This window comes from Limanda limanda, chromosome 14 (genome assembly GCF_963576545.1).
Source record: "Limanda limanda chromosome 14, fLimLim1.1, whole genome shotgun sequence".
NCBI lineage: Eukaryota > Metazoa > Chordata > Actinopteri > Pleuronectiformes > Pleuronectidae > Limanda > Limanda limanda.
Window position 1 is genome coordinate 23,194,381 of NC_083649.1, and position 21,218 is coordinate 23,215,598.

The 21,218-nt window shown below is 40.6% G+C and overlaps 1 protein-coding gene across 1 annotated transcript in view; it reads right to left on the reverse strand.

Annotated features, from left to right (window-relative positions):
- dscama (Down syndrome cell adhesion molecule a) overlaps window positions 1-21,218 on the reverse strand; it is a 107,611-nt gene that overhangs the window by 67,551 nt on the left and 18,842 nt on the right. Inside the window, exon 2 of the mRNA XM_061085352.1 lies at window positions 17,606-17,870. Within this exon, the coding sequence (XP_060941335.1) occupies window positions 17,606-17,870 (265 nt within the window). The remainder of the gene's footprint in view (window positions 1-17,605; window positions 17,871-21,218) is intronic.

Consider the following 21,218-nt stretch of genomic DNA (forward strand, 5'->3'; position numbering starts at 1 on the left):
ATAGCCCTTTAAAGCTAGTCCTTTGAGCTGCTGTGTGAACAACCTCTGTCACTCGCTGAAGGTAAATATTTCAAGGGAATCTCTACTGTATCTCTCTGCTAATGTAGGCTCTCCCATCCTGTCGCCAGCTTGCCTGCCTGTGCGACAGCTGCCAATCCCCCCTCCCCGGAGACCAAACATTTTAGCGCTCCATAAATTCCTAATGAGCGTGCTCAAATCACCGGCCACTTCCACCCACCGGTCGTTCAACCTGTTAGGACAAACAAACATCATGGCGTACACATGTTTCCGCACATTACTGGCAGCACTCACTTCACACGCGCGGGACTCAGAGGGCCAGGCCTGGTGGTGTTGAAAAGTAAAGGGTTGTAGTTGTCGACAGCTACAAGGCTGTGGCATCTTTTCCCAGGGCAGGCGAGAGGAGGTGGAAGAGGCAGAGGAGCCACGACACGGGACAGTTCAGGGCGACTTTTCTTTATTGACCTTTATTTTACCTTTAAAACAGACTATTTTGGAGTCAATCATTGAGGAGTCACATGTAGAAGTAACCTGTCCACAGGGAAGACCCCATAAAGAGTCATCAGATAAATTAAATATATTTTTTTATCTGAATTGTGCATGTACAGTTTGAGTTTGTATTTTCTGTCATTACGATTCTTCTCTCTTTTCTTTGCATTTGTAAAAATATACCGATCAATCATTTGTTTGGAAGCTGCATTTTAAAACGTTTTGCAATGATTAAGCATGAGTGCATTTTAATAACTAATGCAGAGCTCATGAGTCCTCCTCAAACAGTTCTACAATATACTGTCACTTCTATATTTGTGTTGGACATTGTTTGCAGAGCTTTTTATAAACAGTCTGTGGTGCAGAGCAGAGTTTAAAAACTTTGTGTTCATCCTACCTGGTTTATCCACAATGACAGTTTTATGGTTAATGTAATAACTTAATTATTTTTCACGTGTGAGGCTCATACATCAGTTTGATTGATTTACTGAACTTTTTTTATACACTGCATGTTGACTATTTCAGAGGTCTGCTAAGGAATCAATACAATCTTTAGACGCAAACTGAAAACTCAAAATAAAAGCTTTGTAATTCAACATTACAGCAAAAAATAAGAGAAGTGAATCTAAATGTAGTTGCTTTGACAGAGATCAGCACCATTGACACCAGTGAATGTCTGTGTCATTCCAATATAGTGAAATAAAAATGATATAATTATCAAAATGACCTGCCGCTGATTTTAATCTGCGGTTTGACCGAATTGCCAACAACTGCTGTAGTTTAGAAGAAGACATATCCAGCTCGGCCTGCAAACTGACGGCCCACTGCCCCGGCCCCACTGACTGCTACAGAGCGCTGGTCACCTGTTTATTCAATTATTATTTAGATGTAACGTCTTGCACGTCCTAATCCCACCAAACACTGCACTTTCTCAGGAGAACATAGCGAGTGTGAAGCCAATACGATGAACAGTTTGTGAGCTGTGCGTTCCACATACCGACAGACAGACAGATGTTTGTGGAATTAGTATGTAAAATATGATTTACTACTTATATAAACTTGTGTTAGCCACTCAAAATAGCAAGTTGTTCTCAGCATAGCAAAGAGCTCTAATATAGCTCCATGGCTACACTAAATTTATAAAAAAGCATCAAATATCCTGTTAAGAATTTCCTCTCTATAACATTGATGATGCATGGAGAACTTCTCGGGGGTTAATTTACTGCCATGTAATCACACTGAGTAACAGCTTGTCAGTGGTTTTCTCAAGTAGGAAAATCTGCTGTCAAGATGGTCATAAAATCCCAGCATCTGTTATGAAGAGCAGGGAGCCGCTGTGGCTGTGTGAATTATCAGCAGAGTAAATATTTCAGCACAGTTTAGTTAATTTGGCTCCTGAACAGCCGCTCATCATCTGAGTGATGATCTCAATCTTCTGCTAGTGCGATATCCCTTGTAGTTATCATTTAAAATGCACTGATTTATACACAATTTGTTTTTATTTAATTTCTTAAGGGACAGCGCAGCCTAATTTATATCTCCGCTGTTGCTAACCATATATTTCACAATTTAGCTGGTCTGAGAGTAGGGTTTGGCATGCGTGCATGTGTACTTGTTAGTGTTCACGTGTTTCACATTAGATACTGTAGCTTGTGATATCATAACTCCCAAAATGTATCCTTTGTTGCAGTATTTTTGTGAATAAAATAAGAAGATGTTGTAATGAATGTAATTTGAATGTGAAGTGTCAGGTCAGAGGTTGTGTGCATATTCGAGTGAGGCCCAGGTGACACTTGTCTAGTTATCCCAAGGACTCAGACTAATCAAAAAATGTAGTGAAATAAAAAAAAATGAATATGAGTCAGTATATGAAATTATAAGGCACATAGTTTTAATAAAAAAAAATCTTAACTGATGTTTGGGAATGTTTCCTCCATAGACATCAGTGATCCTGCCAACACTGTCCTTACTGTATGACATAGGGAAGATGTGCTGTGACAAATCATTTGACTGCTTTTACATCTCTAGAACAGTGCTGGCTGTTGTATAAAAAGTTAGGAGCAATGATTTTGCACGAGAGGATCCCATATTTGACTATAAACATTGATCAGAGGCTCCTGTGCAGAGAGTGTGACGGCTGCTGTATTGGCTGACACTGTCTAAATAAGAACAAACTGCCATCATGAAGTCTGAGTGCATTTGAAAGGTGACGAGCGAAGAAGAGCGGCTGCCTTAAAACTGCTTTTGTCTCAATCGGCTTTGCACCAACTCATAAAAAATTGACACCTCCACCACCACCACTTCTGGGTGGCTGATTCCTTAGGAAGTGAAAGCCTGATGGACACAAAACCCTGACAGATCCCAGTAGTTCAGATAAATACAGTGGGAGTGCATTTATTTTTCAGTGCAGTGCCAAGGAAAACAGTGCGGGTGGGGGTTGAGTGGGGAGGCGGCAAAGCACTCAGACAGTAAAACACAGGCCACTATTAACAGAGAGAAAGAAAGAGGATGTATTGAAAAAAAGAAGGATGGGAGAAGGTACCATGACAGAGGTCAAAGGTATGCTCCATCTTAGTAGTACTCCACAACCTTTCGTTGTATATATCTTGTTCCTTTTCTTATTCCTCCTCTCTACGCTCTCCTTTCTCCTCATTGTCATGCTCTGCTCTGCATGTTTATGCACCTCTCTAACCTTGATCTCTCCTTCACGCTTCTCTTTACACAGGAATACAGGTGCAAAACAAAAATGGTAAATGTGCAGGGACGGTGCCAGAGAGGAAGTCTGTGTATGGCACAGAACGCATGCTGTCCACTAACTCTCCTCATCTGTGTTTATCATCCACTGGACCTTCACAAGTTGTGGAAGCTTGAAGCATTGAAGTCCAAAATCAAAGTGCTATAGTAAATATATAGAAAACAACCAGAAACACATATATCTGCTGTCTTCTGTATTGTTATTGGTCGGTGTATTGATAAAAAAAAATCCCCTGCTCGGACAACTTGTCCAATAATGCATCTGAATCAGGTTAGTTCACAACAATCCTTAATGTTTGTTCCCTGTAACTGCCCACTGATAGTTATCTAATAGAAATTACATGAAGATAATTTGTATTTTAGGGGATTTTGTTAGAATATTCAGTTGTAAATTAATAGCCCAAGACAAACCGTCCCAATTAATCATGATGCTAGTTTGCAAGCAAAGGAGACAGTGGGTGGGTGGCTGTTGGCTGTCATCAAGCGTGTTTGTGTTCAGCACCGTTAAATAATAATCTAATTAACGGCTGTCATAAAACAGTAAGATGTAACACATTCAAATGTGCATCTCTAAGATATGTAACACACTGGTTGTGCATACAGCCGAGGATAGTTTGATAACATTGGGAACACGGGAGTGAGATCAAATCAAGAGCTGACTGAATCTAGATAAAAGATTAATGCGTACCCTATCGATAACCGGTCAGCCGTCAGTCGGGCTGCAAGATCTGCAACACTTTGGTCCAAATCTCAAAGGATTGTCTTGGTTGAAAGTGCGGTTTTTCTGAAATTTACTTTTAAATAAATAATCTCCTTTGGATTTTGCAGCTGCCCTAAAAAAACTGATTGGGCTGTTGTTGTTTATTGCTCTTTCCCATGGAGCCAGAAAACAAAAGTTGAAATATTATAAGCTGTTTAAATGTTTTATTTTTAATGATTAATTTCTCAATTGTTCAAACAGTTTCCTTGATATGGCTTTGACATCGCAAACATAATATTACAAGATCATGCTGTAGGAACACCAACCCACTCGGTTGCATATCATGCCCACACACGCAGGCTCTCACTAACATTAAACCTATGGCAGCCTCTGCAGAACCTGTCTTAATCGACATCAGTTTTTCGATCAGCCAAAACCACAAAGAGGAAGAAGTGGTATCGTTCAATTATAAATATTACTCATCTATAATAGATGGACTCTCTCTGTTTCTTCTGCCTCAGAACAGCTGAGATGAAAGGCAGGAGGTGGGGGGCCCTTTTGGATTTAGTGAAGTGGAGTCCCGTCTTTTTTGCTGTGTGAAATAATGCCGGGCAAAGTCCAAGATGTCAGCACCTAATGGCAGCAGGCTCTGTTGAAGCCCATAACCATAGATTGCAGGTGACTCCTGATGCAGTCGTCATATTGTGGAGCCTCTGCTGCTGCGTTTGTAGCTCAAGGGCACCAGACACGCTTCGGTCAAGGAGAGTGCACGCAGGCGTGTCACAGAGATGTGGGGGGATGAGCGCTAATGTATGAGAGCCCCACAGACATAAGGGTTTGGTTGACAGGTAAGACAAAGACGAGTCAGCTCAGCCATTTTAGAATATTGTAAGTACTGTACGTTGAAACTGGACAAGAAGACACGGTAGGAAGGACCTATCTCCATGTGTGAAGATGCACCTTGATCCTCAGTGAAATGTCTCCTTCAAAAGAATAAACAGACTAGTCTTTCATGTTTCCTATAATGCATCTTAAGTAAGACCCATGGACTTCCATTCTGACAATGTCCATCAGTGGTTGCGTCCCAATCACCCAGGCAATTTATTTAAGTAAATGTCCGATCAATACAGGTCCCACTAACACACAACATAAATAGGCCTATGCATTAGCCTGTGCATTAGCCCACTGATGTGTCAGGGGCTTTTTGCTCAGCCTGTGTTTACCTCAACCAAACACCATTAATCAACCCAAGCTGAAAGCATTTCGGAGCTTCTTGTTTTATTGTTCAAGTGACAAAAAAGCTCATTGATGCATATTATCCTGGTTGACTGTTTGGCGTTCGGCAAAAATAGCCTAATATTCACTCTCTCCCTCTAAAGGTTTTATCGCTCTGAATTAGCTATTGACCACAACATGTCTGCCCTACCCAAGCCTGCTAATGTATTTAAACATTAGAGAGCACACTGGCTCTCAGCCACAGTGTGGCCCCCACCAGGTCAGAGGTCTGTGTGGGGCTACAGTGGGCACCGGGGCATCAAGACATTAGGGCAGTTCCACTGAGGCAAACAAGCACTGAGCCACACTGACAGCTCATGGCAGGCGATGCAGGTAATTAAGGCAGAGCTCTGCAGAGGCTGCCTAGGGAGGGGTGAGTGGGGGCTGTGGGGTTAGAAAAGGGGGAGGGATGGAGAGAGGAGGACAGGATGGCCTCATGATGACAGTGAGTAAGCATCCATCCCGCCCAACCACGGCACCCCACCCCCACAACCTCTCCACCCTCCTCCCTTGCCCTAGGGGTTTACACAATGAGCGTAAAGCAAAGTGCTGCGCGGAGCCGAGATGCACAGATCAGAGAACGGGGTCCCCTCACTCTCCCAAATCATCGGCTCCCAATTTGCCCTCATGAATAATGTTGAGCGGTGCACTCTGTGCCATGCAGCCGCTATGTAAAACCAATGATACCCTCCTCTGATGTCAACTCTCTGGAGGGCGAGAGGGGAGTCAGTGTGGAGAGGGTTAGTTGATGCATATGAATGCTCATTTGCATATGAGCTCCTACAGGAGAGGAGGGAGTTCCCACGTACTGGGTACTTTGAATACCTTAATCAATTACATCACCAAGGTGGAAATGGACAAATACTGCAAATCAACTGCGACAGAGGAGGAGAGGGAAACAAAAGCGAGTGAGAGGACGAGAAACTCTTGTGAGTGGGTAAACAAGCTCTAGCTGCTGCCACTGAAGTTAATATGCAAAGGAACAACAAGAGAAAGGAAGAAAAAATGATAAAAAAAAGAGATGTTTATAATGCTCCATTATCCTTCGGAAATGACAAAGCACTGAGGTGCCAGCAGCATGCACCTGATGCAGCAGCTTCCAGTATTACTCAACATGAATATTAAAGTATGAATCATATCTTGATGTAGATGCTTCTCAAACCTCTAGAGCCACAGAGGTTAGTACATGTACTGCTTAACAAAGCCATATTAAAAGCCTTTACATACAGCAGCTTTGTATGACTGTCCCCTGACACTGAATCAGATGTTTAGATGATGGAATCTAAATGTTCTTAAATTCCTCTGGGCCAAAAACAAATGTGGAAATTCACTATGGTAGATTTCTAGCCATGCTTGAAGCAATTTCAACTGGTCGGTCCACTGCAGTTCAAACTTGTCTTTGTTATTGTTGTTATTCACCCCTGTCCTTCTTTTACACTTTTGATTTTGAGTTTCCAGCCATGCTGCACTGCTCACCAGCTTGGTAGTAGCATCATATTTAAAGAAAATATCTGACAGTGGTGAATTATCATCTTGGGAAGAACGTGAACAAGCTTATCTTCCAAAATTCTGATGTATTATTTTAACTTGAGCATTCCCCAGTATTTATTTCTTCTTTTCAAATATCTAGAAGTTGTACCAAAGGTATAAAGTCTCTCAACGTGCAGAGTCTACTCTAGACTTTCAAGGTGGTGCTGAAATTCTGTGATGTAAAATTTCAGGTCTTCATTTAAAACAGGGGTTCGCAGAGATAATATATGTTTTTGTTAAAGCTGTTAGTTATTGACTTTTTTTGTCTGAACAGTTCGACAGTACTTGACTCAAGTCTCCATGTCATATACTGCAGCATAATATACACTGTGCTTGCTTTCAAAGGGAGGAAGAGTGGCATTATTTCACTTTCAGTCAAATTTCTACCACCCCTGCTTGCTACTTCTGTCGAGTGCGACTGTGAAGGAGCTGACAGAGAGAGAGAAAGGAGGTGGATCTCAGGTGAGCTAAGCGGGACAACATTAAACCCAGCAGGGAAGGATGAACAGGAAGATTAACTGAAGGAGGAAGGCTAACAGCTTGAAGATCATCTTTGTAAAGCATTGCATAGCACAACTCAGGGGCCTATATCCATACACATCACATCCACCTGAACATGAGTGGAAACTCTGTAAAGTACTTAATGACTAACCTGTTTTTCCTTTAGTTTTATAATTTTAAAAAGTTTTTTACATATTTGATGTCTTTGCCATATCCCTGATAGAACATGAAAGTTGAATGAATGAGAGCTGTGATGCAAAATGGTGAGTAAACCATAAGCCAAAACTGGGACTGGATAATGTTTCAGCAGCACTGATGTGGTCAGCTTGTCTGCTGTTGTCTGGTTTGTCTTGATCCTCAATGACAAGTGTATGTTTAACACATGACACAGGTGATGAGTTCTTGTCTGCCGGAAACAGACAAACAATTAATCAGATAGAAGATGTAGATCATGTTACTCATAGGGCACGGCGATATTGCCAAAAACAGTAAAATCTATTGAAATGAATAATTCAAATCCTTATTTGACTTGAGGATGTTTGATCTATCGAACAGTTGATTTTGTATCTAAACTCTTCTTTATGGGCAACACTTTTCACATATCTGATCAGTAAAATATTCCAAACAGTTTGAATTGAAAATTTAATTTTGTTTTCCTCAATTTGGATCACTGGTTATAAACCCTCTAATGATATATACTGTATAGGATTTAAATGAGCAGAGTTTTTATAAATATTTATTTTATTTGATGCAAAGAATTATAGGCCTGGACCATAAAATTATAATAATTATCACTATATACTGTATATAATGCAATAATATAGTCATTTATGGCCCGTCTTAATCCTTTCATCAAGGAATAAATGAAAACTCTGCTGATATAACCAACATATTTCTAAGGGCCTGCCCTCATATGAGGTTTTAAACCAGTGATCCACACTGAGAAAGCAGTGAGTATTGATTATATTGATTATAAAGGGCCTATGTGGATGAAAACCTTAATTGTTTTATATTGTTAATTTCTACAAAAAGATAAGTTTGAAAAGAGAAGATGGGAAACTAAATTATTGCAGTGGTTCAGAAATAGATGGACAAACAAAAGATGGAGGATTTTGCAGTATTCTGCATTTAGCATCTGAACCCGATCTAATGTCCTTGCAAACCTTGGCAGTGTTTCACAAACTTGGGATGATATACATTCTGTATGTAAGTGTTGCCCTTAAAGCTGCATGAATTACTTACATTGATTTAGCTTATAGCCTTATAAATAAGGTTATAAAATAGACTTCCTTCACCAGATCAATCATGGTGTTTAGTATGCAGTGCATTAGCAAGTAATTACAAAAACAATCCAGATAATTGCATCAAATTGGATGAACAAAATAAAGCAATAAACAAAAGATATGAGAAACAATGATAATAAGTTGATAAGATGAAATAAAAGGTTAGAGATATCTCTATATGAAAAAAATGCTTTGTTGCTATGATGTTTTTGTATTTTTGGATCATGGAAAAACGAAAGCTATTTGCGGGAGGGAAACAAAGAGGCAAAATGAGCTGGCAGTCGACAGTGGAGGGCAAATCAAAGTCCCGGGGTTAAATGGGATTGTGGGTCAGATGACTAGACATCGCTGCCCTTCCGCTCACAGCCATCCTCAGCCTCAGAAAAATGTCACCCCCCCGCCCTCCTCTCAACAGCCCTCCATTTGCCTCAAAGGCGGTCGTTTTACATCTTCCATAACCCCACTGCAGGAGAGTCCTCCCTTACTGCGCCTATATGCAAACACATACAGCGGATAAATGCATGCGAATCTGTGTCTTATTTTGTGCATCCTCACTTCAACTCTTCAATTTACCTTGAATCAAGAAGCATAACAATACTGAAAAGAGACAGAGCACAATGTGACACACTGAATCCCATAGTGGACATACAATATAGGGTCTACTCGTTTAGTCCTATGGAGGCGGTCTATACTGCACTATTATAAATCACCCTGATAGATACAAAGTCAATTGAGAGTAGCGGAGACAGGCGATGGCAGCTATCTGCATTAGTGCTGTACTCAATCTACACACAGACAAGAGTCATGCTTTATTAACCGTCATGTTTTCTGTGATTACTAGACCACGCTACATCAAAAGCAGCATTTCATTTATGTTCATAACCACCTCTCAATGCAGCCTAACATTTATCTCTCCTTGTCCTATACCTGGATCGTATGTAGCAGACTGCCTGCCTGGTGACAGGGGGGCTTCTGCAAACACTGCCAGGCTGCAAAACACACATCAATGTATTCAGAGCGTTTACTGCCCGGGATTAATCAAATTATAATTTAATCATCTGATCAAACAGCAATTAGCATAATCACTTCTGGGAAAGGCCTGATAGCGTGGAGACTAGAGCGGAATGGAGCTGGGGGCTAGCAACACTTTAATGGAACATTTGCCAGAATGTTTGAAAATGTTACACATTTCAGGCAACAGGAACAGAGCTGGATCTCGAATGCTAATCAGCACAGTTTGGTTATGCCCAATGAATACATCCAGTGGGCAGCCGCCGGGGAAGGAATTGCATGCGAGGTCCTGATTTGATTCATTTTTTTGTTGATAGTTTGATCTACTCCCCAGCTATTCTTCACTACAATTCATCAAAAAGGGCAGGATCATTTTATTTCTGGAACATTCATATTTTACTATAATTCCGGATAATTCTTCACATTTAATTTGGCGGATATTAAATATATTTACTCTTTTTATTTTTTTTGTAATTCCATTTAATTTGATTCCACCTGATGAAGCCACACCCTCTGTTGTGTGTTTGAAATATCTTCTTACTGTTTTGTTGTGAAGACGGTAGCACAGGGACATGACCACTTGAGAGTCTCAGGTTCAACGTGTTCTTTTTTTTCATTAACAACATGCCTTAATTAGGCCTTATGTCCTCATTTACTATCCACAGAACTCAAGTTGTGTTATTGTGTTGATATTATAACACTGTAAGCTCAATTCACCAGTCTACATCTTTGTGCAGACACCAAAGCAGCTATAGACTCATATACCGTGGTCTGGGATATTCACACTTTGCATTTTACCAAATAACAATCAACTGTACAGCCTGAAGCAGGGTTGATCTGTTCTGAATGGAAAATACAGAGCATAAATATGTGGGCTGCTTCAAATGTCATTAACAATATGAAACATATCACAGAAACTAACTGGGCTGTTTCAGACTCTAAATAATTTAAGACACTAAATTATGTGGACCAATCATTGCAGTGTACAGAACAGCCTTTTGTAAATTTCAATATGTAGTTATGTCGTTTTTTTAAGGCAATTATTTAAAATGCTGAAATTGAATTGAGGGTTTTACAACGTTTTTTACTTCAGTAAGAGTTTGGGTCTCAGGGCCTCAACAATAAACACTACACAAAGGTAGAGCACTCTTAACGCTTGTAACACTGTAAGTTATATCTAAAAATGTTAAAAATGTTTACTATATGATATATGAATGAGCTTCAAGTGTTGTTATTGTACATTATTGTATATGAATTGTAGTGTTTACATGCTCACACAGATATTTCTCCAGCACCATCCTACTATACCTACAGTTTGCTGCTGATTTGATGGCAGGTGGAGGGTGTCTCTTTGTCAGCATGCTTCACTCATTCTCTTCTTTTTAGGGATATACATAAATAACGTTAAATCAGACACATGCTGTAATAAGCTGATCTCTCTGTGCATGCAGTGTACAGAACAGCCTTTTGTAAATTTCAATATGTAGTTATGTCGTTTCTTTAAGGCAATTATTTAAAATGCTGAAATTGAATTGAGGGTTTTACAACGTTTTTTACTTCAGTAAGAGTTTGGGTCTCAGGGCCTCAACAATAAACACTACACAAAGGTAGAGCACTCTAACGCTTGTAACACTGTAAGTTATATCTAAAAATGTTAAAAATGTTTACTATATGATATATGAATGAGCTTCAAGTGTTGTTATTGTACATTATTGTATATGAATTGTAGTGTTTACATGCTCACACAGATATTTCTCCAGCACCATCCTACTATACCTACAGTTTGCTGCTGATTTGATGGCAGGTGGAGGGTGTCTCTTTGTCAGCATGCTTCACTCATTCTCTTCTTTTTAGGGATATACATAAATAACGTTAAATCAGACACATGCTGTAATAAGCTGATCTCTCTGTGCATGCAGACAGGTGTCTACATCCAACAAGGACATGAAGATACCCCACCAGGCAGAGTCTCTGTGGGGTTTCTCCCATGAGTAACTATACAGCATATAATGCAACTGCAGTATTTGGCTTTAAAAATACATAATATGGTGTTGAAGGGAATGTCACCTGTTGAACAAGTATAGAAAGAATATTTTAAACGTGAGTAGTAGAGATGTATTTTTCAGAAACTGTATGTTCCAAGATAAAAACACTTGATTTCCAGACTAATCCCTGGAGTAAGATCAGGCAGTGTGTTTGTACTTTCTGAATGCCAATGTGCATCTGGCAGCAAACATAAGTGTTTGACAATACATAATGTACAAATGACATTAGAGAAAGTGTCCTCTTTCTTCTTACATCTTCATACCTGGCAACAGAGGCTGAGCATATCTGTTTCCATGTCTCTCCTTGAAATGACTGCATTTATCACGACCTCAGAAGAGATTGAGGTTCCTGTGCTTTTGAGCGGTTGCAGTGGGTCACCTGAGCGGAGCTGCACCTGCCAACCAGACTCTCATTGTATCAGTCTGAATGAAGAATAACAAGCAGCCATCTGTGTTTGAGTTTCTCCAAATCAAACAGAGTCTGCTGGTACGTCTTTATCTGTCATATGAGATATCCAGAGTTCTTCTCACCACGAAATATTTCAATAGAGCAATACAGGTTTAAGTATGACACTCATGGCAATGAGAAAACAGCGCTGGTCAGAGCCTTTATTTAAAGAATTACCTGAGCTCCACTCGGCTTAGTTCTGCTGTACCTTCGTGGCCACAGCATTAACCTACTGCCCTATTTTATAATGAAAGCCTTCAGACACAAACAACACAACTAATTGTTATCTTGTTAAGACCGATAAACGCACACAAAAACCATGGTACACCAAGACTCTCGCAATGTCCTTTCATACATTCAAGCGATGCCATTCAGAATACATTGGAAATACATGTCACACAAAATCTAAAAGGGAACGTCAGAGAGTAACAACTGATCAACTGTCAAACTAATTCTGTGATTGTGACGTCTAAGTGGAATGACAGATCGTGGTCAGCATCTGCGACACTGTGATGCACAAAACTTTAAACTAACTGGACAAAATGATAAAGTAAATGCTTTGTGTGTGTCCTGTTGGATACACAATAAAGACTGTTGTGCCTTCATCAGTGTCCGGCAGTGTTACTGTTTCTGAATGGAGAATCACACTGATTTGATTCTTTGAGCTGTAGATACAAACTGCCTCTGTGTGTCCTTCCTCCCCCTCTTTTCCTCCTTCCTCCTCTTTTTCTGCCTCACTACACCCTACCATCTCCTTAAGCATTCTGGTCTGGGTTAAATGAAACCTTTAACAGTTCAATGTGCATCCATTAACATATGCTTGAGTCTACTCTTGTCTGAGCAGCCACGCTCAGGTTCAAGCGCACACACACAGTGGAGCGACACAAAAATCTGACCCCATGGTACTGACAAATCCTGGAGTGATTAGTGAGTCTACGAAAACAGCATGTCACTAATACCTTCTGGTATTAAGTCTTGTGAATAATTAAACCAAATAATAGGGAACAAATCTCGTTGAACCCGAATTTAACAGGTTTGAGTGATCAAAAACATGAAACCATCACTACCGTGACATGTTAAATGTGTCAATAAATGAGATGACACTGCAGGTATTTCATGGAATAGGTTTATATTGAAAACTGTTTCTTTTTAAATTGCCAGCTTTATGAGGGTAAAGTCTGGTTTTAGTCAAGTTCTAAAAAATGTACCACACTATTATACGGCAATAGCATAATTAATATGACAAACCAAGTTAAAATTGTTGTTTAACTATTCTACCATGAAGCATGGCTAAATACAACAGCTTTGTACACTATAACACATCGAGATGATACAAAGAATAATCACAGAACTAACACACTGGCCTACATTGTGCTGATATTAATGTGCGTCTGAGGACTGAACTTGATTGTAGTTGGCTGTTGTGTGTTGCTGTGACTCTGTCAACCCGTCGTGGCTCTATGTGAAGTGACAGATGTATACCAGAAGACACTAGACTGCACATGCCTAGTCCCCACTGGCCTTAATGTGACCTCTATGCTATGCTGTTTTGACTGGTAATTGGTCAAAACAAGGCACTGGCACCAAACTCGGGGAACAGACATTAAATCAAGGTGCTCCACTAACGGACAGGATAGATATTTCACTTTGGCACAAAGAAAGATAAAAACAACACAGGTTTGTAGATAGAAACGCAGGCAAAATAGGCTCTCTCAGTGGGGTAACCTCAACCCTGCCTGTGTCTTCTTATTTTTGGGATAAATGCATTTTTTTGTGGGGAATATAAAAACTGCGAGGATTATGTTCAGTGACTGAAGGTTTTACTGGAGCCGTAGATTCATTAAAAAGGTTTTATTCCTAATAGAAATATAACCTATCAGTATCAGTATCAGTTTCCAAGGTATATTGTGATGTAACATATGTTTTGAAACTTACACAAAACATTAAACCACAGATTTGTCCCCTGGATAAGTCAGTAAATCAACGTATTCTTAATAGGTCAACTGAGATGGAAGCATCACACTGAACGGTGTTCATATATTTGATACTCTCTGTCCTTCTCAAAGTTAATATCGTGCATGGTTTTCTCTTGTGAAAAATTAGCAGTGTAAGAGCTGATGACAGGCACTCAGATGCTCGGGTGTTTTGTATCTTTAATCCTTGCAAAATCAGTAGGGAGAAAATATGACAAGTGATGATATAAAGTGGGAAGAAAATGTTGAGGGAAACTAAATTCTGCATAATCATTAATCATGTTTGATGTCTGGATTAAGTCATACTGAAAATGCTTACTGCATGTTTAAATAAGTGGAGGTACCATTTCTCCAGCAGCCCCTCGCCATCCGAAGCTGAAAGCTAAAAATACACATGCACAGAGTGATACTAAGATCCAATTGAGGAGCTTTGCTGTATATTTACACAGCTTATTAGTGTCCAATTGAGCATGTGTCAGATTTCCCCCCCCGGCGTAGCTGTGCAAAAACAACATTATGCCATTTCCCCAATTTTATCTCTTCACAACTGGAATATGTTGTTCCTGTTCCATTTAGGTTTTAATAGACACTTTTGCAAGAGTACTTCAAAAGCTCAAGCACCAATGAAGTGAACTCTTCAGCATATTTTACTCTCCACAGCAGTGAATTGTTTATATCTACTGTAGATGAGATTGAAAATGTGTCCAGGAACAGAGAATCAGAGCAAAATGGAGTTTGTACAGTAGGTACTATACATAAATGACCACTACGCAGGCAAACTAGAGCTGCAGTGCAGTAAGGTGGATAGGAGTTTTAATCTTTATCATCTGTTCTCCACTGACAGGCGATGCAATTATCAAATGTCTATATAACGAGATAAACAATCAAACATTAACAATCAAACGTTTAAATCTGTGGTTGAAAGCGTGTTGTAATAAAATGTCATTACCATATCATGAGTAGAAACTTACAGGCTGAATGTATCAGGAAGCATTGCCAGGGTCACCTGACAAGAGTGCAAAGCAAGCCTAAAGCCCACACTGCAACAACACTCATTACCCAGGTCTCCATAGAGACTACCTCAGCAGCCTGTACAGGACCAGAGCCCTAAAAGCCTTTATTTCAGGAAGCTACATCTCTGTGTCCAGAAGAAGTGCAGATTGTACGATTCTGATGGAAGCTGCTCATTAACAATAATCTTTGCTGGACCGTCCAGGGAGAGAAAATATGCAGCAGCAGAAAGAATACGGTCTAAGATCAACGACGACGGCCCTTTTATTCTCCTATACAGTCAATTTAGCGTAGCGCACACAGAAGCACAACACAAAGAGAGGTTTGTCATAATGCACTCTGGATTATTCTAGTTTACGCCACACAACCAACATTTAAATCTTCAAATCAATAGAAAAGGTCAGCGTCAAATGAACCAAGTCCGCTGATATGAATGGCACTGCAACCGCAGTGAGCACAAACGTAGCATTCATCACAATTACGAGTGCTATTGCTGCCATTCAAAGTTTCCATGTAGATGTGTCTAGCAGCAGCCATTTTGCAACGCTGTTGCCTGGACCAAAGAGACTGAAAAAGCCATTCACAAGCAAAGCGATAGATCGTGCTCAGCAAACATACAGTTCAGCGCAACACTGAAGGAGATTTGAAATGGACATCGGAGTCCTCTCGGTCTCCTGAAATTGTCTTGCCTCATTCAAAGAAAGGACTGTTTTGCTCCGATATTGTCACTGCTTTTACTCTATTCTCCCCTATAAATAACCGCTGCCTTCATTGAACCCTTCAGCATGGCCACAAAATGGTTTTCCTGTCATCTTTGCTTGACGCATCACCCTCTACTCTCAGTTCACAGCATTGTGTCCACTTTTGATTTTATTTAAAACCCTTTCCCTCCGTACGCCTTTCAAAAGATTTCCTTAATACCCCAATTTTCTTTTGAGCTGATTTCTGCCCCCCAACACGCGCACATCCCACCCCTTACCCCACAGCCCCTTGTCCTCCTCATACCCCCCCTTTTTTACACACCCTTCGTGTATTTGCTGTAAAAATCAGTCAACCTCAATCCAAAGCAAAGAAATAAAATACATTGAGGAATTAACCCTGCAAAATAAACAGTTTCTGCAGGATTTGCACTTGGGCAAGGGTGATAGGACTCGTCTCGTTTTTTTTTCCAATCCAAAATGACTCCATGTCTTTGCTTCTAATATGGCGGGTGCAATGCCAGAAAAAGCACAGCCAACCTATTTAATCCTTTTTTTTGTAGTATCTTAAATATATCTAACAAGATGTATATGAACCTACAATTATAGATGTAAAAGTCACTTCATTTTTTTTTTTTTTTTTTTTAATTGTAAATATTACGAGATTCCAATAAATACTGTACATTTTTATCAATATACTTTATGGTTAGGAGATCGTTTTTGAATAAAATATTGACTTAATGTGAAAACAAAAAATATTGCAGTTTTTTTAATTGACTAAGTGTTTGAATGAAAATCATAAACAAACTGATGGTGAACCCCTCAGTTAAACACACAAATCGGTTACATCTAATTTATTTACTCTGAGATCATTTTTCTCATTAGCCATATTCACGAGAATGTGTTAGAAAACTGTTGAAATGCTCAATGAGCACATAAAAATAATGCAGGCAAATGCACCCAGACTGAGGCCCAGTGCAGTTTGACTGGGGAGAATAAATAGTCATTTCAGTATCAAGAGAGGATGAAACAAAATAATTGTGAGGTTTTATTTGAGGCCTAGAAATATATCATGCAAAAACTAAACTAAAAATGCATTAAAATATCTTGTTCCTGTGCAGTACAGGCTGCACCTATATCCTCAACCTACATTTCTCCTCTCTCTCTCTCTCTCTCTCTCTCTCTCTCTCTCTCTCTCTCTCTCCCTCTCTCTCCACCTATCTCTCTCTCCCTTACCTCTCTCTCCATGTATATCAATAGCCGACATTTTTTGAGGAAAAGGTCAAACCTAAACCTTGAAAATGCATGAGTGGTTAACCATTCTTAGTCTTAGTCTCAAATAATGTTAATGTGGATGTATCAAGCCCTAAAAAGCTATACATGCTGCATGTGTCAGGACATAGCAACAGCCTGTTCCTCCGTTCAATTTTCCAGCACCAAAAAAAATCAAAGAATCATTATCTTGAATGTGGAAATGTTTAAAGACAATTTCTAAAAGCATGTGTACACTCAGTCCTCTGGAATAATTAGCATAAAGTTGAAGTTGAATGTGCACAAATGCATCACCTACCATTCAAGATGCACTGGGAAAAGATGAGAGCCAATATCCACATGCCCCGCTCCGTTCAATATCCAAGCTTATGCTTTTTCTTCTTATCTCCCGGCACTCTTTCTTCTTGTTATTTCTTTCTTTTATTTCTTCAACAAGTCAACCGCAATGAAAGAAGAGGGAGCACGCAAATCTCTCCTTCTCTCCCTCTCTCTTTCTCTCCTTCTCTCTCTCTCTTTCTCTCTCTCTCTCTCTCTCTCTCTCTCTCTCTCTCTCTCTAGTTCTCTCTCTCTCTCTCTCGCTCTCTCTCAATCCTTCACGTTGGGAGGAAGATGAAGAGGAGGAGGTTTGAGCTTCTTCCTGCTGCTGATTGTCTCCGGGTGCAGCGGGGGGATAGTATTTGATCCACAACTGTGCGTCCACCTCAACCTTTTGTCGGTCTGACCGAACCGCAGCGCAGCGCCGGGCCTTAGTGCAGCCGTCCCCCCGTGTCGGAGCGCAGGTCTGGGTGGAGCTGGGCTCGGTGCGCTCCGGTCCAGGTGAGCTGTGCCGCTGCTGCCGCTGCTGCTGCTGCTGAGTCAGAGGCTGGAGACGCATAGGACAAGCAGCCAATGCGCACACCCAACTCCACGGTTAAACAATAAAAAAACAACGAAACAAAAATCAAAAGCCTCCAAAATCGGAATAAAGAAAGGAATCAATAAATAACGAATAAATAAATTAGAAGTCTATGCGCGGAAAAGAGCCAAACGTCTCATCTCATGCGTAAAGGAAAATGCGTAAAAGTTGGATTTTTTTCCCTTCAAGATTTAAAAAAAGCGCATAGAGTTGATTGTTAGCTGCGCTGGAAACTCATTCTCTCTTCGCCGCCTCTCTCCGTCCGGCGAGCAACAAGCACACGCATCTTCCCCCCGCAGCCGCACACACAAACTGCGCACACTGGTCCCTGCGCTTTAGAACCTGCCGTGCCTCAGAGCACTGTGGAATAAACCCTCGCCTCCTTCTCCGCAGCCGCTTCTCTCCCTCTCCATTGCCTTAAAGGTGCAGGGGTGGGGAGACGGGGGTGGCGGGGGCTGGGGGGCGCACAGCTGAGCCTCTGAAGGAGGGCTAGACAAAAAACCAGACCCTTTCTTTTGTTTTATCACTGGGAAGACGGGTCAAAGTGTCCCACTCTGAGAGGGAGAACTGTGCATTTACATAAGCGAGAGAATAAGTCCATGCAGGACATCCTTCTATGGTTTGCTGGCACTGCTGTGGTGTAGCATGCAGGCTGGAGGATGGATGCTGAGGAGGGAGGGAGGGAGGGAGGCAGGGAGAGGGAGGGATGTAGGCTACAACTGACTGGATGCTATGTAGGCATTTGGTGGGAGGACAAAAATCTAAATTATCTTAATTGGAGAAGATCAAGTCCTGTCTTTTAATGTGTTTTCTGTGGATAATTTATGAGCCCTGGGGGTGTTTTGGGGATCCTGCCATCCTTACCCTTGCATTCATTAATTGACCTTGACAAATATAAGCAGCGACCACCCCCAATGCACCAGGGGGCATCAAACGGCAGCCATGTCAAACATCCACAGCCCCCTGCATGTGTTCACCTCCAATCAAACCACAGAGGAGGCAGTGGATTAATAAACCAAAGCTTGCGCTGATAAGGGAGGAAGACTTGTGAACATATTCTATTTGAACGGATTAGGTGTGACCTCCATATTAACAATGTAAATAACAATTTACATTTATGAGCATTTCTTTAGGTTTTTAAATGGTTATTTTGTATATGGAGAGATGACGGGACTATGAAGGAACATGTAAATGTTTCCTTTTTTCTTCAGCAGCCAAACCTCCGTGTTATGTACTTCAGGCACAGTGTTGTGATAAGAAAGTCACATTTGCATTATAGGTTGAATGTGAAATGATTTTGCAGCCAGTGACACAACAGTAACTGCTGTGACATCCACTGCAATGTGACTGTTTGAATTTAGCGTGGCCCATTTATGGTGGAATAGCAGGCGAGCCAGGCTTTAGTCCTCCTCCCAGATACAGTGTCTGTCTCTTAGACTTAGCGTCCACATCAGACCCACACATGAACATGCTCTGCACCAGGAATGCAGGACCTGTCACCGCCTGTCTGGCCCCTGCATGGGCTTCCAGCCAGGCATCCCCAAAATAAAACAGATCATTATCGCCGACTCCGGGCACCCAAACATGCTGTTCCTCACACGTTGTATACAAAGTATGTTTTTTGTTTGTGTTGATTTTGCCAAATCCCCCTCCCTGTCAGTCTCCTTGGCTCCCAGCAGTGACGGGGGTTTGCTGCTCATCCAGTTATGGCGCCGTGTTCGTTGTGATGTGCACACCTCCTTTTCCTCTACTTGCCTCTGTGCAGTGCTGATCTGCAGCGTGGCACTCTAAATGCCCCACCTCCCTATTTCAAGAAGATGACTATTAGAAATTATACAGCTGCTCTATTGCAGAGACGCAGCTACCTAGACTACCTTCAATTACAACAGGGTCCAAAAGTCTAGGACCAGGTTTCAGACTCACTACTGTTAAAGGTAATATTTATGCTTACTAACATTACATTAATTCTCAACTTTTTCTCAATTTAAATTTCATGCAATGATAGTAATGTAACCTACTTGTTTTACCCTAAACAAGTAAAATTCTATGCTCACTTCGGTTGACTGGAGGGAATGAGAGCTCAGTCACTCACACATGTAATAGAGGAGTATGAAACCATCCAGCATTGGTGTTCATTCATTTCTAAGTTTGAACAACTACAACAGAATTTTAAACTTAGGTAAATATTTTATTTACTCATCTTTTCAGGGTAATCCCTCGAATAATTTTTTTTGTATAAATTGAAATTTTACAAATTTTACAGTGATTGTGGCAACTAATTAAATAATCTGTTTTATGCGTTAACACACAATTTTATGTTTATGAGTAATGTGTGTGCCATTGTCACCAGAATTCTTCCAAATATTTGTTGTCAAAATGGACCCAAGATTCACAAAACCACAATTAGGGGTTTGTGTCGTTGACAAAACACACAGGTATAACGTTGCACTGAGTAATTCCTGATTGGCTTTTTTGTCTTGTTATGTCCAATCACTCTGCCATATGGTGCCACTCCAGTGGACTGTTTGGGTACAGAGATTAAAATCTGACAATATGGTCATAAAGAGCTTAATCCGTATTTCTGTAATCCCTGATTTAACTCCATGATATGTTGTGAGGTTATGATGAAATCAAAGGTATTATCCTCTTCAAACCCTTCTGTAATTTAAACGCTCAATCTCCAAAGATGTAAACACAGTTTCTTAGGGTAAACACAGCAGCCCTTGTTTTGTTTCGTGGTAGTGTTTTCATCTGTATTATTTTTGTTTTGTTTTTCTAGCAGGGTTAGGCAAAGATTACAGGATGGATTATGAACACGACACAGCACAAAAACTTGTTGGAAGGCTGTGGTATGGGTCAGGGAGCTGCACATACAATGTTGGTGCAGATTCACATCAGGGGAATAAGGGACTGATATTTATAAGTGTGTTATCCAGTGCAGCTTGTTTGAATTTAAGGGAACTATTGGGCCTTGGCGCAGTGCAATTTTAGTAGAACAATCAAGAGACATTTAAACAACATGCTAGTCTACAGCCATGCTAGCAGCGATGCTATCATTCCACTTCATCTTTGGCAGGCTTCAACTCTGTGACTCTGTTCCAACAGAAAACTTATCAGATATCTGTTAAAATGCAAATTCAACGTGATCACAAGCAATAGATGTCAATATACACATCCAGACACATCTTCAACTCTGGTGCAGTCAGGAAGTAAGAGGACAAGCAGCAGGGCTGGATAAATTCCTTCTTAGATTGCCAACAAATATTTGTTCTCAGGCAATCCTTAACCTTTGGAACATATTTGATCAAAGGGTTG